Raw genomic sequence first — 24,861 nt, forward strand, 5'->3', positions numbered from 1 at the left:
ACCTTGAAATAGAGCTCTGTAATTTTCTTTTGAAATGAAGTTAAAGTTTTTGGGTTCTGTGCTCTGCTCTACAGACTGTCTTTGAGCCTCTTCTTTCCCTCAGTGTAAAACAGACAGGGATACTTGTCCACTTTCTGCAAAGTGTCTCAGCGTCCGGGGCTTTAAAACAGCTGCATAACTCCTTGTGTTTGGCTTATCTCCCAGTGTTGAACTAGATGTAGTGGTTCTGAGCACAGTTGTTTCAAACCTGCTTTGGGGGTATCATCCTTCTTGAGCAGCTGTGTCCAAAAGCATTTCTGACTGTAAACTGGAACTGACAAATTTGGCATCTGCTTTTTTTGCTTAAGACCATCTTGTCCCAGCTTATCTAGTTTTCTTGGACTGAATCATGGCCAGATAGGCTTTAGATATGGTTCTGTGTACCTTTCCAAACTATGAGGGCTGGCTGGAGAGTGTTTGCCCAGTGTGTGCCCCAAACTCTGCTATGGGAGTGGTGGTTGAGTGCAATGGATACAAGGTGACAGAAACTGTTCTTAATGAAATACATGAAAAATATTTCTGAGTCTGTGGTAGGCCTCAATGAACATAGCTGTTTCTAGAAGCCTGAGCAGCTTTTGAGGCTGGAATTGGGATTCTACTGTCCTCTGCAGCAGGAAGATAATCTTCCTCCCTGATAATCCGTGGTTTGTGCTGCCTGTCTCTGCAGGCTTGCCGAGCTAAGCTGTTGAGATGTATTAACACGCAATCAGCAGCGTGAATAACTGGTGCTGGGGGAGGATGAGGGTGAGGTGCTCTGGGTGAGAAGCAGCTTCCTTCAGCTTCCTTGCCACTGCCTGCTTTGGCTGTAACTTCTGAGAGAACAGGTCTCCTGCATCACTGTTGTGGTGAGTGAGTTATGGACACTCGCTTTGTGAAGTTCTCAGCCCATTTTGTGTAGCAAGCTGCAAATAAGCTTTTTTATGTCTGAAACCTGCAAAAAATACTTTTCTGATGGAGCCATCAATGGAAAAATGAGTGTGGTGCTGGGGGAGAAGGTGCAGTGCCTGGACTATCTCTGCTGTGTGTCGAAGCTGCTCCAGGCCCTTGGAATGAACATCTCTGCCCAGGAGTGTCAGTGTGTAAACACAGCTGTTAATAAAATGGCCAGGGGGCTGATTAGTGAATTTCTACATGGCCTGCTGGAGCTGGAGTGAGAGCCAGTGGGCCATGTAGCACCCAGGCCACAATTGCATGGCCTGGTCTGCCTGCCTGCTGGCAGTTTCATGGCTTCTGCCCTGGCTTCTTCCAGGTGCTGCAGCCTCCGTGGCTGTGGACATGTGTGGTGTGCTTGGGAAGGGGCACTCTGACCCAGCCTATGGCTCTGTGGGTATCTGGTGCCTGGGGAGAGCCCTGCACTGCCTGGGGCCTGTGGCCCTTGGTAAGCCTGCAAAGCTTAGTTTAAACATACGTTTGGGAAAAGGAGACAGCCAAGCTCCCAGTCTATAATATAATAACCCTCTATAATATGCTCAAAGTCTGTGTTGTTCCAGACAGTGCCTGGACCTTCATGGTGTAACTCTGGTGACCAAAGTTCTAGGCTGACCAGCAAGGCTGGGAAAGGCCGCCAGGTTGCTGTGTGTAGTAACATTGCCCTCCATGGTAGGGGATATGGTGCACTGGGCAGCTTCTGGCTTTGCATTTCTGCCAGGGAAACTGAATTGTCTCATTTGTTTGGAAAAATCTGCCTCTGGTGAAAGAGAAGTGTTTTACAAGGCACCTGGGGACCTCTGAGGTTACCAGGGGTTGAGAAATACTGCTTGCTGTGGACATTCATATGCTGTTACCCTGGGAAAAGAGGAGTGCTTGTTGCAATAAGGCATTTAGTTTTGCTGTCAGTATTTTCCAGAGGTTTAAAACAATTGGGAACACTCATCACCTACTGCCTAAAGGTTTGTTGGCAAGCAAAATAATCTCTTTCTTTCTGCTCCTAGTTTTTTCTGGCACTTAGGGCCTGTTGTACTGAGAAGAGCAACCCAGCCCTCCTTAGCCGGCAGCCCTGGCTGAGGAGAGGAGGAGGCTGTGCAGAGTACTATAACTGTCCAGACAGAGATGAGCTGGTATTCCTGCCCTGGGTTGTGGGGAGGGGAGTTGGGGGCCTGAAACATATTTGTGTAGCATTTGGGATTAATTGAGTTGAGGAGCTCTCATACTGAAGAGATGGCAGAACTATAAATCATCAGTGATCTCTGTAGCTGCAGAAGCAGTTAGGACAGAAAGAAGTGCTTAGAAACAAAATCCATCATAGAATGTCAAAGTGGGTGGTTTCCCTTGCTGGGGAGAGGGTCTTGTCTCTGGACAGCAAAGGGAATGCTGCCTGTGCATTGCAGCCATCTCTCTGGAAGAAGAATTTACTTCCAGGTCTGCTGCCTGTGTTTTGTCCCATGTCCTGCTCTCCCACTCTCTACTGTGATTTCATTTGGATGCTTTTCTCAGATCCCCAGAAAGGAAAGTACTGTAAAGAGCTGCCAAGCAGGGTTTTGCCTTGTAGAGTGTACTGAAATGCTGAGGCCTGGTTGGATGATGGTATGATTGTGTTTCTATTTTTCTGTGTGCGTGTGTTTAATACGAAGGCCATACTCTGTTCTGGTTCAGTGTACGTTACTTTTCTTAGTGTGCCTGTTAGTACTGTAACTTACAGCCTGATCTTTTCCCCTGCTTATGAAGTGACAGTGGTATTATGTTGCAGCTGTAATGTACACAGTCTTACACAACTCTTTGTAGTGTTTTTAGAGTTGTGATGACCTTGAAAGGTTTAAAAGAAAACTGAATGCAAACTCTGGCACCATTCCTGTGGGTGCTTCAGCATGTGCTTAACTTTGTGTAGTGAGGTAGTATGAGTGTGAGTGGTTTGTTTTACCCAATGGATGTAAAGATAAGTGTCTCTGTGGCTGATTGCAAGATCAGAGTCTCTGTGGGATGATTCATTTAATGCACATATCTGTGTGCATGCCTTATATGTATATCATGCAGTTGTCTTCATCATGTTTTGACAGCTGCACTTTGTCCAATAATCCATATTTCCTGAATGTGTTGCTTACCAGTCCTGTGAAACATGGAATAGAGACTGTTTCTCTTTCCCTGTTTCACATCCTCCAAATAAGCAGTTGACCAGAGAAATTCCATTTTTATTTCCCCCCTGAAATTGGTTTCCCTTTTTCTCCCCATCTAAAAGCTCTCTGACAGAGTGACAGAGCCTCCTCTGATCTAAGCAAGATGCTAACCTGGCATGTTCAGGAAGGGCAGTTCCATCCCTAAAGTTACAAACAGGTTTATGCAGGATAAAGCTAGGTTATTTATACCCCAGGAGAAGAGACGCCTGTCTCTCCAGAGGCCTGAGATGGTGGTCATTAACTTTTCCACTTCCCAAAACCAAAGGTGATGTGCCTTTTTAGATACTTGTGAAGTGTTGATTATGCTTTTCTGCTCTTTAAAGCTCAGTCCCATTGGGTTCAGGCAAAAGAAAGGCAAGCTTTTTTTTGAAAACATGTTAATCACATATCTGTCCTCCCTGTCCACCCTCCCAGTATTTAGCTGTTGCAGAGAAAAATGTGATGAAAGGTTGTTTTTATGTGTGTTGGGAAGACTGACAGGGCTGTATTTGAAGTCTGTGAGAGGGACAGTCTGGTGAAAGGCATGGTAATTATCACATCTTGCTTTTTTTGCATGTGGGCTGCTGTTTGCAGCTTGGCTCACCTGAGGTCGTGTCAAAGCCTAGGCTCAGCACTGGCATCAGTAACCTGTGAGCTTTCTAGCAAGTGTCACTGAGACCCCTGCAACCAGTGCTGAGGTAAACAGCCTTCAGGTGTTGGGCCAGGGCTCCTGCTCCTTGTCATTCTTGTTTCTTTTCAGTGTGTGAGCTTATGGGTACTGGATTCAAGTCAGATTCATCAAAATATAGTAGCACTGCTGGCATTTTCAGTACAGGGTTTACAAATAGAGCTGTGCACATCTAACTATCTTCTGTTTGTCCACTCTTAAGTTTACAAAATGCAAGTGGATACTGGCAGATGCTCTGTGTATTGCATGTCTGCCCTTATGCTGGCCCACACCCATGTCACCTCCATGTGGTGTCTTGGCAGTCAAACACTGTATCTTGATGTGACAAGAGCTGGCTGTAAACTTACAGCTATAAATCTGTTGGGGCTACAGTGGAGGTCTGTCAGTGCTGTGCAGGTGGCAACTGGCTTATTTAGCTTCTGGGTGGATAAAATTTAATTTTTTTTCCTATCATGGTTTGTATTTCTGCAGTTGTAGAGCCTGTTCTGGTTACAGTGGATCAGCAGTTAACAGAGTTTATGGGACATTGTTTCCAATTGCTGTGGTCTAAACATATGTACACCAGCATTGAGTTACTTCTGCCTGGAAATAAGCCACAGAGCTATATATAAAATATGTTTGAACTGGTGCAGTAATGTTGTTGGTATAAATAGAAGAAAGTGGTAGACCCAGGGCTTCTCTTCCTTACAGCTGATTCAAGAAGACTTTCCAGATACTCTATCTCCAGTGGAAAAGGCTGTGGAAGGTGGCTGAAAGCAACAACAAATGCCATATGGCATGCCTTCAGGGAAGAGCATAAGTGCTTGGGTCTGGAGCATTGGCTTCCTGCTTGAAGATTGCTCAGCTCTTTTCTCTTGTGGTGAAACATCTGTCAGAAATCCCAGGATTCAGTTTCAACAACCTGGTGGCCCAACACCACAGAGTTTGGTCTGTGACAATCGTAGTTTTTTCTGACTCCAGAACTGTTGCTGAGTTTGCTTGAACTGTTGGACTTTTTCTTCTCAAACTGTTAGACAGGTAGTATGGGTACTTGTGGAGCTGCCTTGATCATCACGATGTCACACATGGTAGGGAGCAGTATGTTGGAGTGGCATCATCTGGGGTTTCATGGGTGCATCGAGATGCTGCTATCATCTTTTGAACCATGGGGACTATGCGTAGGACTTCTCCCAGGCAGCGCTTGTGAACATAACTCTTGCAGTTTAAAAGCAGCTTTCTGGTTCTTTGTTGAGATTGTTTAGTGCAAGTATTTGCTCAGTCAGCTTGGCTGCTGTGGCAGATTGTGCCAGTTTCTGTGGTCCTTTCTGTCACTGATAGATTTGTATCTCACCTAAAGGAAATGTAGGAAATGACCTCTGTAGAAATAGCAGCAAGTACTGATAGGCACTGAGCAGCCAGTTTTAGTCTTTGCTTGTGGATTATATTAATTCCATCTTTGAACTCTAAGTACTTCTTTTGTCTTTGGCTAATTTTTAAACAGAGACAGTAGCCCAGTATTGTCTCCTAAGTGCTCTATTGCAGGTATCAACCTGCAGACATGTTTGCAGGTCTTTCCTTAAACAGACTGATGTACTTAGAAGAGAGACAAGACAGTGTACGTGTGGGAATGTTTTTGGGTTTCAGTGCTCCAACAAACAATTCTACAGTCATTTCTTTCTGCATTTTTGTGTAAGAGTGCAAATCATCAGCTGCATTCGTTCAGCTCTGACAGGCCATCAGCTCTGTTTCATCCAACACCTCTCCTCTGGGCAGTGATGGGAATTGCAGCCTGGATTCATGCAGGAGCCAGTTCTGGTGCAGCGGTGACAGCAAATCTTGTATCCAGCAGTTGCCCACTACCTCTCTGCCAGTGCACCGCAGCAGGGAGTGGACACAAGCTGCATAGAAGCTTTACAGCTCTCTTTTTACCAGAGAAAAATACAGTTTGACCAGGGTTAGCATGGTGGTCCAGCACAAATAGGGATGTTCTCTCTTGTGCTGCTTTGCTCTTCAAGTGTTTGCCTGGTTATTATCTCCCTTGTTTAAACTGCAGAAATGTACTTAGTTCAGGTGTTTCTGAACTACATGTGTCACTCAAAGTTATTTCTTATCCAGACAGACTCTGCTAAATGCGTCTAAGTAGGTGAATGTGTCTAAAGCTATTTACCAGGAAATTAGGAGGGTTGCCCCCCTACTAATTATGGAAGACTGGAGTTCCATAATCTCTACTTTTGCTTTCTACTTTTTACAACAGCAATTTCTGCTAAGAACTAAGAATGTAAAAGCAGCAGTTCTTTGTCAAGTGTTGAAGCAACAAGAGTTGGTTGTGCCCTGGATCTAGGGCTTTCTGAATTTCTAAACAAGAGCAGTAAAAAATAGTGGTTATTGCAAAGGTTTGCTTTCTTGAAATGTGACAGAGACCACATGGTAACAAAACCAAGAGTTTTTCAAGTATGTGGATAAGAATTGTTTCCTCTGAGTACGGTGTTACTTCCCCAGTTCTCACATTTGGTAATTCTACCAGTTACTCATGTTCCTGAACCTAAATGCAAGTTAGAGGAGACTTCTTTTCCAGAGCTACTCCCTCTTTTAGGGTTTTAAGGGACTTGGATGGCTTTTTTTTTTCTGTTAAGTCACTTTAACAGCTACTCAAATATGTCATCTTATCTTGGACTACTGTACCCCTCGTTTACAGACTTTGTTTCCTTCAGGAAAATAAACTGAAAAGGTCCTTGGGGAAAATCCCAGGAAGAAGTGATTTAGGGGCAGAGTAAGTGAAGAATGAAAGCAAGTTGAATGAATGACTTAATGAGTTTGTTTAGCATTGCTTTGTAGCTACCTTTATAGCCTTTTGTCTCTCTCCGGTTTATTTAGTGGTGATTTCGTCTGTGTGTGTGTGTGCATGCAAAAGTGTGGGGATCGATGGTGTTTCTTGCTGCTGTCCTAGAGGAAGAGCATTCAGGTCTTTGGGATGCTGGGTCTATGTCATAAAACTTGTAAGAAAAAAAAAATTGAACTATTTGGAAAAGACTCAACTGAATTCTGCATCTGCTGTGACTGTTGGATGATGATTGCTTCTCCTGAAGCACCACTTTGCATCTTTGCAGCAGGAGGATGGCTCAGTGGTGTGTACCTGGCTGAGCACATATGAGTTTGCTGGAGTTGTCTGTGCTGGTGACTGAGCAGCAGGGGCACGTGACAGGGACACCAGAGACACCATGTTACAGGTGAAGGGCTTTCCTCTGTACTGGAACAGGAGGGGAAGTGGCAGCAGGGTTGTTGAGGAGATGGTCGAAGTCAGTGCATGTGCTGTTCTCTTCAGTTTGCTTTCTCAATCTTTGGCCCATGTTCCTCTGTATCAATCCCCCTGAGGGATGTGGTCTCCTTTCTGGCTGACAGGACAAATCTCTTGGGTGCTCAATATGCATGTTGATGGACAGATGTGAAGAGCTTCTTAATTCCAGGACTCACGAAGGGCAAGATGCTGATAAAGTCTATTCTGTAAGAAGCTTATTCTTTGGGGCAGAGGGCAGGGAAGAGTGCAGGGAGGGATTGCCTAGTGCTGGGCAGTGAGTCTTGGCAGGGGGCAGGCAGAACACTTGAATGTCTCCTCCTGTACATACTGGTTGGCTTGAGCAAAAGAGAGAATTCTCGTATGCTTTCTTTTGATTAATTTTTAAGCTTTCTTTAAAAATACTGTCCTTGGCCTCAAGCAGGAGGGAAGTACAGGAGTGGTGCAGCATGATCTATGCAGTAGATAGCTGCTGAAATTTGTGAGGGAGTAAGATTATTCCCAGTTCTGTTGCTAATTTGTTGCATGTTTAAGACATTTAACCTCAGTGTTTGTGTGGTCTTGCCACCTAGTCCTCTTATACTTCTTGGTTGTAGATTGCCAACTGTGTGAGAGTACACGTTGCTGCCTGCTGTGAGTACAGGAGGGCTTTGTGTTTGTTGGGACTTCTTGAAAGTACTGTGAAACTAATAATAAATAGTTCAGACAATGTTTTGGGAGAGATGGAAATCTAATCTTTTAACCTCCTGCCTCTTTCCATAGGGATGTTGTCTGGGTAATAAATGCTTTGCTCTTACTCTGTCCTTCCTGTTGTATTTATTCCCATCTCAGCATCTTTTAAATTGTTGACATGTTGTAAGCTGATTTAAATTATCTTTAAAAATTACAAAACCATTTTCTCATTCCCTGAGGATGCGGGTATGTGCTTTCTCCCATAACATCACTGAAATCTTAGGGAGATGCATGCATGGGAGGACAAGGTGTCTTATCCTGGAGCGGTTCAGGAGTTACAGGCGAGATCCTTCAGGTGACAGGAGAGATGAGCTCTGAGACACCTGCTCTGTGGAAAGAATCTGGGCATAAAAGGATGGGGCTTGTACATACAGAGTCTCTTTAAGACACTACTTACAGTCTCTTTAAAACTTCCTACAGCTATGCTCTTCTCTAGAAGGCATAGTTGCTTTTATGAAAATGTGAGGTGGGTAGGGTAGGGGTGAGATATGGCAGTTGAAGACTTTTAGGGCAGAATGGCTGTGTAAATCACTGGTGAAGGATGAAAATTAATTGATTTGGCATGGGGTCATGGGTGAAAAAAGAAATTGCAAACAAATTACGTGTGTTGCCTCAGACAGGCTGATCAAAAGGCTTTTCTTCATCCTGCGTAGCTCTGTGTGTTTCTACTCTTGGACTCAAGATGAACCACTAAGTTCCCCCCCAAGCCTTGTCAAACAGTTCACAGATCCGTTTATACCAAAAATAAGCCCCAGAGAAGAAATTAAGGGGAAGGAGATTGTAACATGATGCTTTTCTTGAAGTGCTGAGATGTGGCTTTCCTTCTGTGGCTCCCCTCAGCAGGGCTGACTGTGGGGAAGACGTTCTGCTCCCTCTCTTTCTTCCCTGTGTCCAAGTTTAGCTTGAATGTATGTGTTGTTTATAGAGTTCAGCAGGAGGTGATTTAGGAGGGAGTCCTTGCCATGGCAGTATCAGTGTGAGCAGTGCTGTGTTATGGCCCCTGTGTTTGACTGCTTCAGAGTCAAGAATTATGTGGTGCTGCCACGGTTTCCTTGGAGCGTGTGCCCGAGAAGCTGTGGACTTTTAACTGTTGCCTGTTTGCATTTAGGAGCAGGCTCAGCTCAGGGCTGGGACCAAGAGGAGGGACTTCAGCAGAGCCACAGAGGGAGCAACCTTGCCAGCCTGTGCCCACATTCCTATTGGCTCTTTTTCTTGTCTCTTGCTTTTTGTGAGTGCTAAAGCCTGGGCAAAACAGAGGGGAAGGAGCCTTTCCTATCTGGGAAGTGATGATTAATGATGATGAACAGTGACCCTTATGCTGAGAGAACCGTTTGTTCCTGCTTGATTTCAAACCCTTATATGAGTAACTGAAACTCTGCCCAAGGGAGCTATATAGACTTTTTTTTTCTATTTCTTTTCACTGAAGCACTTTCCTTGCCTGTATTCCGAGCCCCGTGCATGGATTTGGAGGAGACCAGTGTGTGAGATTGCCAGAAAGTCAGAAGTTGCTTCCACTGATCTGCAGTGTTGCAAGTTTGTATTTGTACCTAAAACTTGTATAGGTAGTTCTTGATGCAGAGGAAGTGAATTGGCTTCATCTTCTACTACAAAGAAAAAGAAATCATTGGACAAATTGCATGTATAGGAGGACAAAGCATACCCTATGTAAAGTCTGGTATCTTGTCTACTCTCTTTCCTTATGAAAAAGTAATGCACATTTGCAAAGTGGAAAAATCTGGTTCTTGTGAAGGAGTAATCCTGCAGAATTCCAGGTCCCAAGAGCTCAAGGAAGGGTTTCTTTGAAGCCTGCCCACACAGAGGTGTCTCTGTTTTGTTCCATGGGGCTTAACTGCCTGTGGAGCTGATCTGATTGACTCCATGTGCAGATGCTTAGTCTGGAACAAATCAGGATTGACTCTTTATGTACCAGGAATACCTGTAGCCTGTTTGATGTCACTTTTTCTTTTTGCATTCATTTCATGCATTCATTGTAGTCTTCACAAATTTTGCTTATACCAACAAAAAAGAATTTCCCATATCAAAGTCACAATAGCATCATGACAGCACTGACAATGGTGGACAATTTACACACACTTTTTCCCTGTTCCTTCACCACACTTGTATCTCTGAAGCTCAGATTTTCTGAAAGTTTTGTCAAATCTCAATAAAGTCTGAGTTGGTGTTGCTTTTACAGTGAGAATCATGACTGAATGGTAGAAGAAGGAGAAACTGCTGCTTGTCTTGCCTTTGTCTGGAGTTGGTAAGGTTACATGACCTCTCCTCATCCCTGCAATATTTAGGAAGAAATTTAACTTAATGTGGGAGCGGGGAAGAGAAAATTGGTTGTCCAGGCTGTTGTTAAACAAAGAAACAGAAGATTATTGAATGATGACTAAGTTGTGCTGTAGAAGCTGGTAGGAAATTAATCCTCTACATGTCCTCTTTGCAGGCTGCAGGAACACTTGCAGGTGTGTTCTTCTGTTCTAAGTTCCCTCACTATGGTTGCTGGTAGAGGTGCTTTTAATAGCCTCCCACCCACTCCCTGGAGCTGTGCAATGGTATTTATGGCCTGCCTGGGACTGCCTTTCTTCAGGTGCCTGAAGAAGAAGGCAGAGTGCAGATTCAGCACGTCGGCCCGACAGCTGGGGCTGATGGGTCAGGAATGCAGCCCTGACAGCTGGAATTGGACTGAAGGCAGCCAGCGCAGTGAGGAGGCCAGGAGGGGAGAGCAGGCAAGAGAGGCTCTGTGGAGAGATGGACAAATGCATGCACACTGTGGAAAGACAGCCTATGGAGACCCTGGGTTGTTTGGGTTTCGTTTCTCCCACCTTCATCCCTGATTTGCTCTGTTTCTCTAAATGTCTGGATAATTTTTAATAAATGTGTGCACACCCCAGTTGCAACCCCTGTGCTACACACCTGGTGGAGGCATTAGAGCTGAGGCTCAGCACTTCCATTGGAATACCCCCATCCCACCTCTGCTATTATGCAGATTTACAAATGTAATGTAATGCTCCCCATAACTCAGTGATTCAAAACCTTTTAGCAAGTCAGTTTCTGCTCTTGCCACTTTTGTGCCAAGGAGTGCCATTCATAACTTGGGTTGAGGGAGATTGTGCCCTGACGATCTTAAAGTGGTTATCTTGAAATCAAATTGCATCAAATTGGCAGCTGCTTGTGTCATACTATGATGGTCTGGTCAGGTGTTTTTCTGTTTTGTTTTGCTTTGTGGGTTTTTTTCCTCTTTCACTTTATTTTTTTTTTTTTTAATTGGTCAATTGTGAAGCTTGCTTATAGCTCTCAATCCTTTTCCCCACAAATACCGCCTTTAAACTGGATATTGGCTGGAAACACCTTAAATATCAGAACATATCTGTGTAGTGGATTGCATGAAACCAGTTTCATGGTCTTGCAGTAGTTCCCGGAGGGTCAATTGGGCAGGTGGTGTAGGTGGGCAATGGTGGCTGTGGGCAAGGCTTAGGAAGCTTACAGCGAGAGAAATGGAGACTGCTCTGTCAGCCAGAGACCTCCTGAATGGGTGTGTTGGAGCTTGGCTTGCTACTGTTGCCTTTTGCAGGTGGAATATTTTCAGTCTCCAGGCTTGTCAAGACATTACTCTTTCCTAGCGTTGGTTGCTGAAGGAAGAAAGACTGGCTGGAGAAGTGGGAGAGGATAGAAAAACCTCTTAAAAATATAAAATACTTACATGTAAAAGAAATTTAGAAGTGCATATTCTGTATTCATAAACAAAAGCACAGGAGCACATTGGGTAGGTGAGGGGCAGAAACCAACTATGGAGCTGAGTAGTTTTGTTGTTTGTGTGCTTTTGTAAGTCAAAGACCTCCTGCAGTTAATTCTATCCACCCATCTTCAGCCCTTCCCCTGCCAGACCAACAATAAAAAACCCTAACTCCCCCCCTCAAAAAAAAAAAATCAGGCCGGGGAACCTGGTCCAAAGCCAGACCTTTGCATGTTAAGCTGAAGTGCAAAATGAATATTTCACAGCTGTGTTATAAAGCCCTGAAATGAAGGCTTTGCAGTGGAAATGCTGACAGCCCCTTAAGTAGAACAGTATGCTGTAATTAGTGCTCTGTGTTTTATGTGCCAAACGAAGCTCAGCAGAACTAAATGTAAAACTTCAAGCCTTTGTTTTTCTGCAGCAGTAACAGGCCATCAGACAGTGTGTTCAGACGATGGATTAGTGCCTACAACGTGTGCGCTGCTCCCTGGAGGTTGGACGTGCTTTTTTGTGGTGGGGCTCGGGGGCAGCAGCAGGGATGTACAAACAGGGCCAGCTGTGAGATTTGGCGCTCTGTATTGAATTTCACTTATGTAAGATAGACAGCTTTCTTAAATGCTGACGCTGACAATGTACAGCCACATTTTCAGCATTTTCACGTATTGGATGCCAGAGTGCATTGATATGACTTTGCTGTGTAGCAGCATGGAAAACACGTTGGAGTGCATGCAGAGGTGCTGAAAACCATGGGAGCAGAATGTAGAGAGAGAGACGGGCAAACCACGGTGCTGCTGTGAAACTCACGCCTGATGTTGGAGCTCCCTGTGTCAGTGTATTGGACCAAAGAACATTGGGGTCTCAAGACTAGGATCTCAGGTTGGTCAGTAAAGGGTTTTTTATTTTTGGGGTTTTTTTTTTTTTTTTTTTTTTTTTTTAAGACAAAAGCCCAGATGATTATGTAGCCACTTCCCTCCCTTTCCCCCCCTCCAAGACTGTTACTTAGTTACAACTGATTAAGTGCTAGAGAAGGATTTTCGAAGTGGCCCTCATGGGTCATGTATCTGAGAGATTTCTGTGTCCTTTGCTTTTTCAGGAGCCCGTGCCTTTGCACATGCATTATTAATATGCCTATTTTCAAGCAGGAGAGGCATGAGGGCAGGCACATTGTGCAGTGGACGGTAGATGAACTCTGATGGATGTTGTCTTGTCATATTGACTCGATGCCGCCACTTAATTAAATGGGTTTGAACGTTAACTGTGTTATACATAGGCCCATGGGAAGGCTTTTAAAATAGAAATTGTCTGCTTGTGGACATTTGCTGAAGTAGCCATTCTGGATTGGATTGGAATAGCTGTGCTGCAAGAACTCTCTCTGAGGATGCTCTTGATCATAGATGCTCACAACGGTATGGAGAGAAAGGGGCACGTTAAAATCAAACTATTAATTCAAGAATAGGCTTTCCCATTCCATAGGGCAGCAGACAGGACAGAATGGGGGATATGTTTCCAAATGCAAAGCAGCAGCAGGTCTTACCTGTGACTTTGTTGAGCAGGGTGACCTTTTTGTTGTTCTCTGTAAATGATCTTAGATGTCAGAAAGGCAGATTGAGAGTAAGGGAAAAAAATGGAAAACAAAACAGGCTTTATTATCCTGCTCTGTAAACACTTGCTGTGGCCATGCCTGGAAAGCTACATGTGGTCTTGGTGTTTGCCCTTTGTCTCAGGAAGAACGTAGGGAACATAGAAGGGCTTCACAGAAGAGCTGATAGAGGATATGAAACGGCTTTCAGAAGAGCCATAAAGTGACTTCAAGAAGACTCTTGTACTTGGAACACAGATGACTTGAGGTGATAGTATAGCTCCTTACAAAATCATGAACCACCTAAAGGTGGTGGATAGGGACTGACTGTTCACTGTCTATTCCCATACAAAGATTGAGGCATGTAAAATAAAACTATTAGAAGTAAGGTTTAAAACAAATAATGACAGATGGTTCATCTTGCAATATACCAGACTGGTAGAGTTCCTTGCCAAAAGATGTGGTGAATGCTAAGCTTTTATAGACAAAGTGGATAAGTTCATGGTGGAGAACTCTACTGAAATAAGTTAAAAATGCAGAATATCTATTTTGAGACTGGAAGACTGACAGGATGTGAGAAAGAATCAAATTTGTTTTCCTTGATCTTAACCTTTGTCCATACATTTTTTTTATACCATTCTTTCTGACTTTCCTCCTTTTGGCTGCAAATGGGAAAAGAAACCAGGGCTAGATATTGGTCTCTGATCCAAGGTGGCTGATCTCCTGAAGTCTGGAACAGACATATCTGCTTACTGGACATGGTTTTCTCAGGCTGTAGCCTCCTGCTTAATGCTGTAGGTGCTGGAGTGTGTGGGCAGCCCTGTACAGTAACATCAGTTTTCTCCACTTGGTTGTCATTTTGAGCACTGGAGAGTAGCACAGATCCTTTCAAATACTTTGCTTTTTTTGTTTCCATGCTTAAATAAATTGTGCTTGTAGTGAACAATGAGAATTTGGGCCCAAAAGAGAATGAAGATAGCATAAGAAGGCAGGTAGTGAGACAATCAAGTCAGAAAACTCTAATTTCTTTAGCATTTGAGTGCGAGGATAAGGAGCTCAAATACTGTTGAACTCCTAACTTAGTCTTTTGCTGGCAGGGGAGAATGGTGGTGTGAGTGGCAGCAGGCTATTTATTATTCAGCCTGCAGTCAAAGCTCTTTGAGGGATGCCTGGTGGCCTAAAGCCTAAAGATGGCTTTCTCTTGAAAATGTCTCTTTCTCTCTTTTAAGATGAAGGCAGACCTCAGAAATCTGCTGTTATGCAAACAGGCACAGATACAGGAGCTCCTACCCAGGGGTTCAGTAGTGAAACAGTGCAGCTGTAGGCAGAGTGCCTGTGACAGTCAGGCAGGACTGTCAGTGTGACGAACTGTCCCTTTTGGCACCCGTTCTGGTGGAAGTCATTGCTGTGCTGGGTGTGTTTACTACTGCTTCGTAACAGAGTCCTGCCTGGATGTGCAGGCCACAGTGCTCCTGTACTCCCCTGTGGCTTTGCAAGTGTAGATGGTCCCAAATGAATGCAAATGATGGGAAAGAGGAAAGTGTTTACAGGTGGGGGTTAAGTTGGGATGATCCTTCAAGGATTTCTGTGTTGTCCTTATAGCATATGGAAGCAATTGTTTGTGATAACTTTCTCAAAACAACAGAAAGAGCTCACGCAAGAACAAAACTCACTCTGAGACCTGGGTGCAGCTGGTCACACGTGGAGTTTTCTGAGAAGCCAGACAAGGCTGGCTGGGGCTGTTCAGATCAGTCTTTCTGAAACGATTATCTGCACCTCCGTAGGAAGGCAGAGATGATATGGCTTCTTTCCCCAAGCATGGGCTTGCCCCATGCACTGTGTGGGATTGTGCCTGGTGGAAGCAAGGGCTGCTGTCAGATGTGCCCTTTGACTTCAGGCGGGATTGGGCTGCAGTGGGACCCCTCTTTCTGGGAAGGCCCAGCTGCTGTGAATACCTGTTGGTGCCTTGAGTCCTGCAATTCAGGACTCTGCTGGTTTGGTCCTACCTATCTGATGGTGTTGGGATTTGATGTGGAAGGAACACAAAAATTTCTTTATACACATTTGTGCAGTTCCAACTCACCAAATTTTTGTAAAATGGCTGAATATCAGATTTTGCAAGATAGGTGTTAGCTGCACAGGTTTTGGTGCCTAAGAGTGTATATTGAGCATCGACATTTGAGTAAAAGTTGACCTTAAAGGAAAAGAGATGGGATGGTTTCAGATAGCAAAGTGGCAGTGCAAAATGAGCTGCAGAAGTGTTTTGTGTGTGGATCAATTCAACAGCTCTTGCAAGTCGCACAGAGAATGTTGACTGAAAGTGCCAAATGCTATTAATAGAAGCCTCAAGATGAAGTAACAAATGCAGCTTGTCAGCCTCCTCTGCTGCCTCTAATTTAGGTACAAATGGCAGGTTTAATCATGCAGTTGTTTCCAGGTTTGGATGGGGGTGTTGAGGTGGCCCATTAGTTGCCTGTGAAGGCCTGAGCAAGCAGTGACATGTCTGACAACTGTAGGATTCAAACTGGGCAAACACAGGAGCTATTGGTAATGAGCAGTGTCTCAAATCTGCAGGGGAACTCTCCAGGTCCTGTGGCTCAGATGAGCCTTGGGAAGGTGTGCAAAATAATGTATTTCAGACTGGGATGTGCTGAAGTACTGCTTGGGAGACTTGTATGAATGGCAGTGTTTATGGCTGTGTAGGGCTGGGAGACTGCCCTTACCACAGGAGGAAGTGGTAACTTCAGAGGTGGATAGTGCAGACCTGTATCGACTGATCTGCCCTTTGCTGACAAATCTTAATACCAGATTAGGAAGTTAAAGTTGATGTGGTTTTGCCCTAATTAACCATATTAAGAATTCATTTGTTTTAGCTGGCAAATTGAGATGCTTCCAGTTCATACTGTGTTATCTATTGTTTTTCTCTCTGAAATGTTTTTCATTCTCAAATTTTTTGACAAAGTGACTATCTCTTGCCCCTATGTCACCTAGTCAGGAAGATGGTCATGGGGAAAAAACTGGTGTATTGTGGGCAGGTTGGTGGAAGTGGATCTCACAAGTCTCATAAGATCACATTTGGTTACATTTTAAATTTATATGCGTACTTTCTGATGCAAGTTGGTTTTAATACTCAAGTATTATCAAGTGGAGTTGCTGCCTTTGGGTAGGCTTTGTGGGGTTGCCTTTCAAGTTCTTTACACTAGAAAGTTTTTGAAGTTAAGACTGGGAACAAAAGAGGGGAAACCTTTTTTGGAAAGTTAGTTGTGAATCTTTAGTCTAGAGACAGTTATCTATTTCTGTAGCACTTTTTCTGTCAATATCAGAGGTATGGCCTTGACAGTTGCCTTTTTCTAAAGGAACAGATGGTCTGTTGGAGGCCAGAAGATACTTGCTGGCCCTAAAATAATCAGACTGGAAGACTGAGCTACTCCTTTTCTGTCAAGCTGTGTGCGGACCATAGGAGAAAGGTAGACTTTCCACATCCTAGCCTTGCCACAAAAAGTCCCTTGGCAAAGCAGCAGGGGACCTCCACTGACTTTAGAGTGAGAGAGGAGGCTGGAGTAAGGGTGACATTTTGGTATTGGTGATGTGAGGATGTCAAGACAAATCAGGTAGTGTTCCTGTTTGGTTTCTCTTCTTCTTAAAGACTTGTAGGAGTCAGGTTGGGCTTTGGCTGTGCAGCTAGATTGATCCAGTTGCCAGGGAAAGGTATGTTTGTTTTAGGGTTTTTTCCCCCTGAATTTGGTCTGATCTTCCTGTGGGTTTCCCCAGGCTGGCAAACAGAAAACAAACAGAAAATTACAAGTAGAACATGGTTTTCTGCTGGTTTGGCCTTCTGGACATGTAATTGCCATGCCAGGACTGTCAGGAGAGGGATATCACTGGGCTGAGTAAGGTCAGCTCCGCTGTGGTGTAAGACTGCACACTGAGAGGCTCAGTAAATGTCCTTGCAGAGCAAAATCATACCTGTTGGTGAAAGTAGGTTGCTGAATTGCTGCTGAATATCTGCCTGGCCAAGGTCAAGCAGTGCCTTTTAGGATAGTGGCAATTACAGCCAGACTGAACTAAAGCCTGCAATGAGCAGTGTAATCACAGCATTGCTAAATTGATGTTTGCTGACAGAATCAAGTAATTGGTGCCTTATCTAGATGGAACTACTTGATGGCACATGTCTCTTCCACTTCCTCCTTTGCTGTCAAGAATGCATTTTCTGTATGAATTCAAACCTCTTCTAGTTTGGAAACTGCTGATATTAGCCAGATTCTCAGCAGCAGCATCAATGAGTTCTTTCTGCATGTTTTTGAGCTGCTTTAAAAAGATTTGTTTTGAAGTATTGTTAACAAATCTGGATGAGTAGATATCCTCCTGGCCTTTCCCACTCCTCTCCCCAACCTTATTCCAATATTAAGTTGAAACAAAACTAGTTCCTTTCTTTATCAGTGGATTTGTAACTACATTGTTATTTGCATGTTCTTTCTTAACAAAAATCCAGTGGAGTCTTGTAAAAGCCATGTTTTCAGAGATTCTCAGTTTGCAAGAGAAGGGGAGAATTTGGTGGGTTCTCATAATGTCTTAAAGTACCTGGGGTATATTATTAGTAAGAGGGGAAAAAAAGACCAAGTTGCTCCAAAGATTGGAAAATGAAATCTTCAACTTTCCATGTCACTGTTTGAAGGCAGGCCAAATTTGAAGTAACTGAAAGCATGGAAGGCTCATGTTAAGTGGTGGTACCTCAGCTCTGTTTTACTTGCTGAATCAAGGAGATTCTCTGTGTGGGGTTATTTCTGGCCCCTTACCTAGTAACCTGAGCCTTGTGTCTCACCCTGCAGCCAAACTCCTCAGGTCTGGTAAGGTGTGCGGTCAGGGTGGCGTGGGAAACCTGCCCCGCCCCTGCCTTTTGTGCTCCACCTCGGTATAAATGCAAGATGTTCGTCTTCAGGGCAGCTATTAAAGTCAGTAGTAATTATTACAATAGTAACTTCTGATGCTGTGTCCGTGCCCCTAAGGCCTTAACCAAATATGACTTAGATGATGATAATTAAAAACAGAAGACTGTGACCCAGTAAAATTCTTGAGTTTGGCACAGACAGCAATGCTGGGGAAGAATGTATGCATCAAATATATAATAAATAAAATGAAGCTGTGCAAATGTAAAGGAAAGAGAATAATTTTGTGTCGGTCAAAATAACCCCAGGGCTGACAGCTGCTTTGTGCTCAGAGGTTGAGTCCTTTTATGCCACAAGCCAGATTTTGTGCAGTGTAATCCCACTGCAGCCTTTTGCTTTGGGGCAATTGCTGAATCTCCCTGGCCTTCTCTGCTCCTGAAACATTGTGTCGTGTCCATTTGTCACCCGTCCTTCCCCGTCTTGGTGGTGGTTTTTTTTTTTTTTTTTTCTTTTATCAGCTTCTTACCACGGAGGCCTTTATATCTTCCAAGTAGCTCTTCCCAGTTGCATTTCTTTTCTTTTTTTAAAAACAGTGGAGATGTTTGCCTGAGGGGAGTATGAGGACATTTAGATAACAGTCTCTTGCAAGGGTCATTGGTATGCAGCAGGCTTGTGAATGTTTATGGTGTTCTATTTCACACTTCTGGCAAGGGATACCCTCAACCACTGGTTGTGATTTCCACCTCCAGCACCATAGGAAAAATGGACTATTCAGTTACTAGGAATACAAGGCTGAGACCAGGCTGAACCACATGCTACTGGATGTGTCAACCTGGAAACTGTTTTCAGGAAAGAGCCAAGCTCTAGAGACTGTGGTATGTTGCTCTTACTGGAAGGATGGGAATCTGGCCAATGAATGTGCATCCCAGCTTTTCACCAGTACTGTCTGCTGCTTGCATTGCTCTCTTTGCAATGCTCTGACATAGAAAAAGTAATAAGTGGGTCGATAATGCCTTCTCTGTACCCCAGCAGTATTTTCCTGTGCCTATACTGAAAGTTGAATGGAGTTGCTTTTGTACCTGGTGCTTCTCAGTGGATTTCTAGGAACCAGTGTGAACCAGACTATCAGCATCTGTGTTATGGGTCTATTTGAACTGCACTCACATTTCATGGTACTTCCTGTTTTCTTTCTTGTATGCTCTAGGTGACTTTGGAGAAGGTGTTGGGCATAACCGTGTCGGGAGGCAGAGGACTGGCCTGCGACCCCAGAACTGGCCTCGTTGCTTATCCAGCTGGGTGAGTTACTAACCACATTCCTCAAAGCTAAAGTAAACCATGACTGATGCATTAACATAAAGATTCAGGTTGTTTCCACGATCATCTTCTATAGGAAGCCTATTTACTGCTCTTTAAACACCAGAGAATGATGAGACTCAGCACTGTTAGTTTAATTGGCAGGGGAGAGGGGTTGCATTATCATTTTTAATTTTAATGAGATCCCTTTTAATGGAACTAGTCTCATTCCTCTTGCTCTAAGCTGGGAGTTAAATGCATTTTGTGGACTTTTCACTGTGTTCTGTAGTGTGATGAACATAGGCATAACTCAGTGTGATTCTCAATCCAATAAAAACCTAATGGAACAAATGATTCTTTCAATGAATTGACAGAAGCCTTCTTGTAGATGCCCTGCAATTTATGATTTGTCATGTTCCTCAGCCAAATGTGAGGAAATATTTCAGGCTAACAGCCTGAACCTGCTTATATGTTGGTTCTTTGGAATGAAACACATCTTGTCAATCGTAGTCTAAGTTCAAATAGAGGTATCCAGAAGGAGACTTTGATGGAAAGCAAAAGAGCTACCTACAGGGACATGGGTGAGGGCTGGAGAGGTCTGCTGCAATGTAGGAATCAATATGAGTTTGGCTCTTCTTTGAGCTTTTTCTGCTGTCAGTAAGCTAAAAGAGAAGACAAAGGACGTGACTCCAAGTCATATTGCATGGACATACTCTTTAGACATGAAAGCTGGAATTAGAAGACAAGAACTTCCACATCGGTTGTAGATGATGTTTTCAAGGGTACCATAAGTGTGCTAGCAGCATTTAAAGATTCTGTATTTGTGGCTAAAATGAGAGATGGAGTCAGTGAAACTGGCTAGAAATTTTTGCTTGTCCTGGTGATATCCTAGTTCACTAAATCACAACATTGCTGTGGTTGGGGGAGCCTCTTGAGATCATCTAGTCAACCCTGGTGCTCAGTCAGGGTCACCTCTAGCAGGTTGCCCAGGACTATGGTCAGACAGCTTTTGAATATCTGCAGAGATGGAGATCCCACCATCTCTGGGCACCATGTTCCAGTGTTTGACTACTCTCATAGTAATACCAACAAAATAAAAACATAAAAAGAAAGGGTTTAAAAAAATTTTTATGATTTAATTTATGCCTATTGCCTCTTTTTCTGTCAGTGAGCAGTCTGTTAATCTGCAGACAATTTGAGGTCCACATCATTGTTCAACAGCGTCTGTTATGCTTGAACTCTTTGGAGCCAGGCAAATATATTCTGGTGTGTTTTGCCTCTTCCTGTGTATCTTTTCTGATACTGAATATGCTCACACTTGAAATGAGCAAAGAGAGAAGAAAATGAGTGCAATGAACTCATTTTGGGCTCTTGCATAGCTGAAGGTAGGTTAGCTTTGTTAATAGCAACGTCCTTTGATGAGCATGCCTGACATTGATTTAATCAAGTGTGAGTACACCTGGGGTTTCTTTTGGCTAATTAAAAGGTTATGTGGTTCCTTAGGGCTTTACAGGGGAATTCCTGTCCTTACTTGTTGGTGGTAACATTTCATGGCCTGGGCAGGAATATACTAGATGTGTGTTCTAAAAGTTCAAATGCTTTTATGACTTGCTGCTTTTGTGCCATGGCTGGCCTGATACTGCTGTGATTTGCTGCAGTCATACAGTCTCAAGGTAACAATCTAATAATCTTGTTCAGTTTGGGTCTTGTTGGTTTTTTAGTGGTGTTTTTTAGTTTGGTTTGTTGTTTTTTGTGGGTTTTTTCCCCCCATTGACTTGCAGTGAATGTCTCTTGCTTTGGAAGAATCCTGGCCTTTCTGGTACATTGGCTTCATTTTGTGTATTTTTGTTTCTATTTGAATTAAACAGACTCCCAGAATAGGTAGGGCTGGAAGGGACCACACTGGGTCATTTTGTGCAACCTCCCTGCTCAAGCAGGGTCATCCTAGTGCACATGGCACAGGATTACATCCAGATGGTTCTTGAATATCTCCGGCGAGGGCAACTCCACAGCCTCTCTGAGCAACCTGTTTAGTAAAGAACTGAACTGTCACCTGCACAGTAAAGAAGCTTTTCCTCATATTCAGGTGGAACTTCCTGTGCATCAGTTTCTTCCCTTTGCCTCTTGTCCTGTTGCTTGACACCACTGCAGAGCCTGGCTCCATCCTCGGGCACCCTCCCTTGAGACACTGATAGACATTGATGAGGTCCCCTCTCCATTGTTTCTTCTCAAGGCTGAGCAGGCCCAGCTTCCTCAGCCTTTCCTGGTAAGAGAGATGCTCCAGTCTCTTAATTATCCTCCTAGCCCTTTGCTGAACCCACTCCAGGAGCTCCATGTCTCTCTTGTACTGAGGAGCCCAGAACTGGACACAGCACTCCAGATATGCCCTCACCAGGGCTGAGCAGAGGGGCAGGATCACCTCTGACCTGCTGGCAGTGATCTTCCTGATGAACTCCAGGTTCCCACTGGCCTTCCTGGCCACAAAGGCACTGCTGGCTCAGTTGTTGTCCACCTGAACCCCCAGGTTCCTCCTGGCAGAGCTGCTCTCCAGCAGGTCAGCCCCAGCCTGTGCTATGGGGTTATTCCTCCAGGTGCAGGACCCTGCACTTGCCTTTGTTGGATTTCTGACAGTTCTTCCCTGCCCATCTCTCCAGCCTGCTGAGGTCCTTCTCAAGGGCTGCACAGCCCTCTGGGGTATCAGCCACTCCTCCCAGCTTTGTGTCATCAGTGAACTTGCTGAGGAGGCATCTGCTCCTTCATCCAAGTCACTGATGAACAAGTTAAACAACACTGGGCCCAGTACTGAACCCTGAGGGGCAGCACTGATGACAGGACTCCAACCAGACCCTGTGACAGTGGTTATGACCATCTGGGTTCTGTTGCTCAGACAGAACTGTGCATTTACTGGACACCAAACTATTTACATGAGTCTGATGTAGCAGACTGGGCATGGCTCATGCACAGTTGTTTCATGACCTGTTCATGCAACTTGGTCATCCTCACTTGTAGTCCAGTGATTTCCCCATCCCACTGCTCGTGTAGGGAGGTTTTGCAATGCTGACATGCAGATGCTTTGCTCCTCCAGTCCCACCCCTAAAAGCTGAATTTACGTAACAACGCTGTATTTTCCTAAGAACACTTTCAACATACCTAGATTGATTTGGTTGAGATCAAAACAGTTGCCCCAGGCACTGTGACTTCATCCAAGTCAGGTATACAAGCAACTATGTGAATGAGCTTTGGCATTCTTTGAGCATAATCTTAATTTGGGTCTCTGGTTTGCTTAAAATAGGTTTTTTTAAAAATGTGATTGTTTTTCTCAGTTTTCTCTTTCCTGGAGTTTCTGAATCTCCCGGGAAGTTTCTTAAACTGATGAAAGAAGCAATTCCCAATGCAACAAAACTCATTCCACAACTGTTGTGCCAAAGAGCTGAGTGTTACATTATTTTTTCCTTTTTTTCCCAATGTCTTTTGCACACATTATCCTTTCTCTGCTTTGACCGTAATGGGGCTCCCTCTCTGGCAGTGGGAGACAGCAGCTATGCTGATCCTGGTATGTTTTTTGTGGGATGTTTGTGTTATAGGAGACCTTTTCTTCATGTCAGTGGTAAAGGGCTAAAGGCACTGAGTACTGCAGATATTCCAGGCTACCACTTTGATATAAGGCTCTTGTCTTGGGAGATAAGACAACATAAAGAGAGAAAACTGTATCCTCTGCAAAAGTCTTGCATTTGCTGCCTGCATTCACCTGTTTTTATATTGTCGAGTGAAACAAACCCAAATTTGCTTAATTGGATCTTTGTTTGGGTTTTGCAGTGAGTAACAAAGTTGTTCTTGTGAGGGGAGTACAGAAATGTACCATTTTTTTTTACCTCTTGTGGTAGGACCATTGCTCTGGCCTTCTTTTGTTTCAATTCCCCTGCTTTGCATTTCCCCTGCTCTTCTCAATTTATTCTCTTTTGAGTTTTTTATGGGCTTTTTTTTTCAGTAGCTAGTTGAGGCTCTGTTTCCTAGAAACAAGAAGAGAAACAAAACTAAGAAAATCCTCTGAGGATGACTAACATTAAAAAGGAAAAAATGGGTGTGTGAAATGTCTATAATTTAAATTCTAGACCAGCTGCTAAGATAGCTTTAGTCAGCTTATCTGGTTTTGGTGTTTTGTTTACTAGTTTTTTTTAAGCCTTGTAGGTTGGTGTGACTGATTGATTGATTTTACTTCTCATTGTTCTTTTTTTCTTGGCTCTCAGCTGATCCTCATAGCTGGTTGGGAACCTGATCTTCTGGTGAGGCTCTTGCCTGCTTGAGGAAGCATCCTGTGCTTTTTCTTCTGAGGAGCAGGAACACAGCACTTTGTGCCTTAAGTGTGCAATGCCTTTTAAACACTATGCAGTCATGCTCTGGTCAGCTTAAGCATCCCTCTAGCTCTGCTCATCAACTTGGAGCCACTCTGATAGATTTCAGGGATTTTTTACATTAGTGTTCCTTGATGGGAAAACTGGTATTTGATACATAGCATGTGTGCTGAGTTGATCAGTCTCAACCTGCATATTCTTTTATTCTTTCCTCCTTTCAGCTCTTGAATGACCTTTACATACAGCAGCTCCTGTCTCTCTGAGACATAGAAAAAAGAGTTTCTCTGGCTTTCTCTCAGAAATTACTGTACACAGTACAGACACAGGTCCTTGGCTAGCTCTGTGTGTGTGCACAGTACATTTGCTGAACACATGATTTGGATGCCCCTTTATTCTGACCCATTTCAGAATGAATCATCCTTATTTGTAGATAGGAAGGGAGGGACAATAGGACATGGATGATCAAAGTTAAAATGAAGATACTGAGTCTTTTATCCTGCTACTTTTTGCTGCATGATCTGATTGAAGAGTTAGACTTGTTCCTTCTTCAGCTTTATCACTTTGGGGTTTTAGTTTGTTTGTGGTTTTGTTTTGTTTTTTGGAGAAAGGACAAGTAATATTCCAAAATAAATAATTGTATGAGTGTTCAAATCAGAAAACTGCACAGTTCTGGGTCAAATTTTATTTTATTGCAATTGTGCTGTGCATGCTGCATGTCAGTGCAGCAGCTTCTCATGTGGTGGCCTGCACTGCAGCAACATCCAGCCACAGTCTCTTTTCACTGTGTCTTCCCCTCTTGCATTCCTCACCCTCAGCTGATTTGCAGAATGGAGTGGAAGCCACTGAACTCCTCAGCCCTTCTGAGTCATATCCCTCCTGGCTGTCAGGTCCTGCACTGACTGGCAGTGATGATGGGCTCTATCACAGCAAAGGGAGGAAGGGGATGAACAGGAAATGAGTGAATTGGTTCTAATCCATCTAGGAGCCTGCTCAACACATGTGTAGCTGTCTCACATAGCTCAGTGGTAAGTCCCTCTGGAAGGTGAAAGAATGGAGATTTTTCTTTTCCAGAAGTGATTGTTGGTTTGCTCTCAAATACTTCTTTCCAGTTCCAGTAGATAGGCTGTAAGGCTGAGTGGTTTCCAGTCCATCCACATGTGGATGGAAAACTTTCTCTTGGAAAGTTTTAGTCA

General features: G+C 43.9%; 1 protein-coding gene across 1 annotated transcript in view; it reads left to right on the forward strand.

Annotated features, from left to right (window-relative positions):
• Positions 1-24,861, forward strand: part of MAPKBP1 (mitogen-activated protein kinase binding protein 1) — a 100,444-nt gene that overhangs the window by 9,859 nt on the left and 65,724 nt on the right. The window contains exon 3 of the mRNA XM_059473813.1: positions 19,228-19,319. Coding sequence (XP_059329796.1) covers positions 19,228-19,319 — 92 coding nt within the window. The remainder of the gene's footprint in view (positions 1-19,227; positions 19,320-24,861) is intronic.

This window comes from Ammospiza nelsoni, chromosome 6 (genome assembly GCF_027579445.1).
Source record: "Ammospiza nelsoni isolate bAmmNel1 chromosome 6, bAmmNel1.pri, whole genome shotgun sequence".
Classification (NCBI taxonomy): domain Eukaryota; kingdom Metazoa; phylum Chordata; class Aves; order Passeriformes; family Passerellidae; genus Ammospiza; species Ammospiza nelsoni.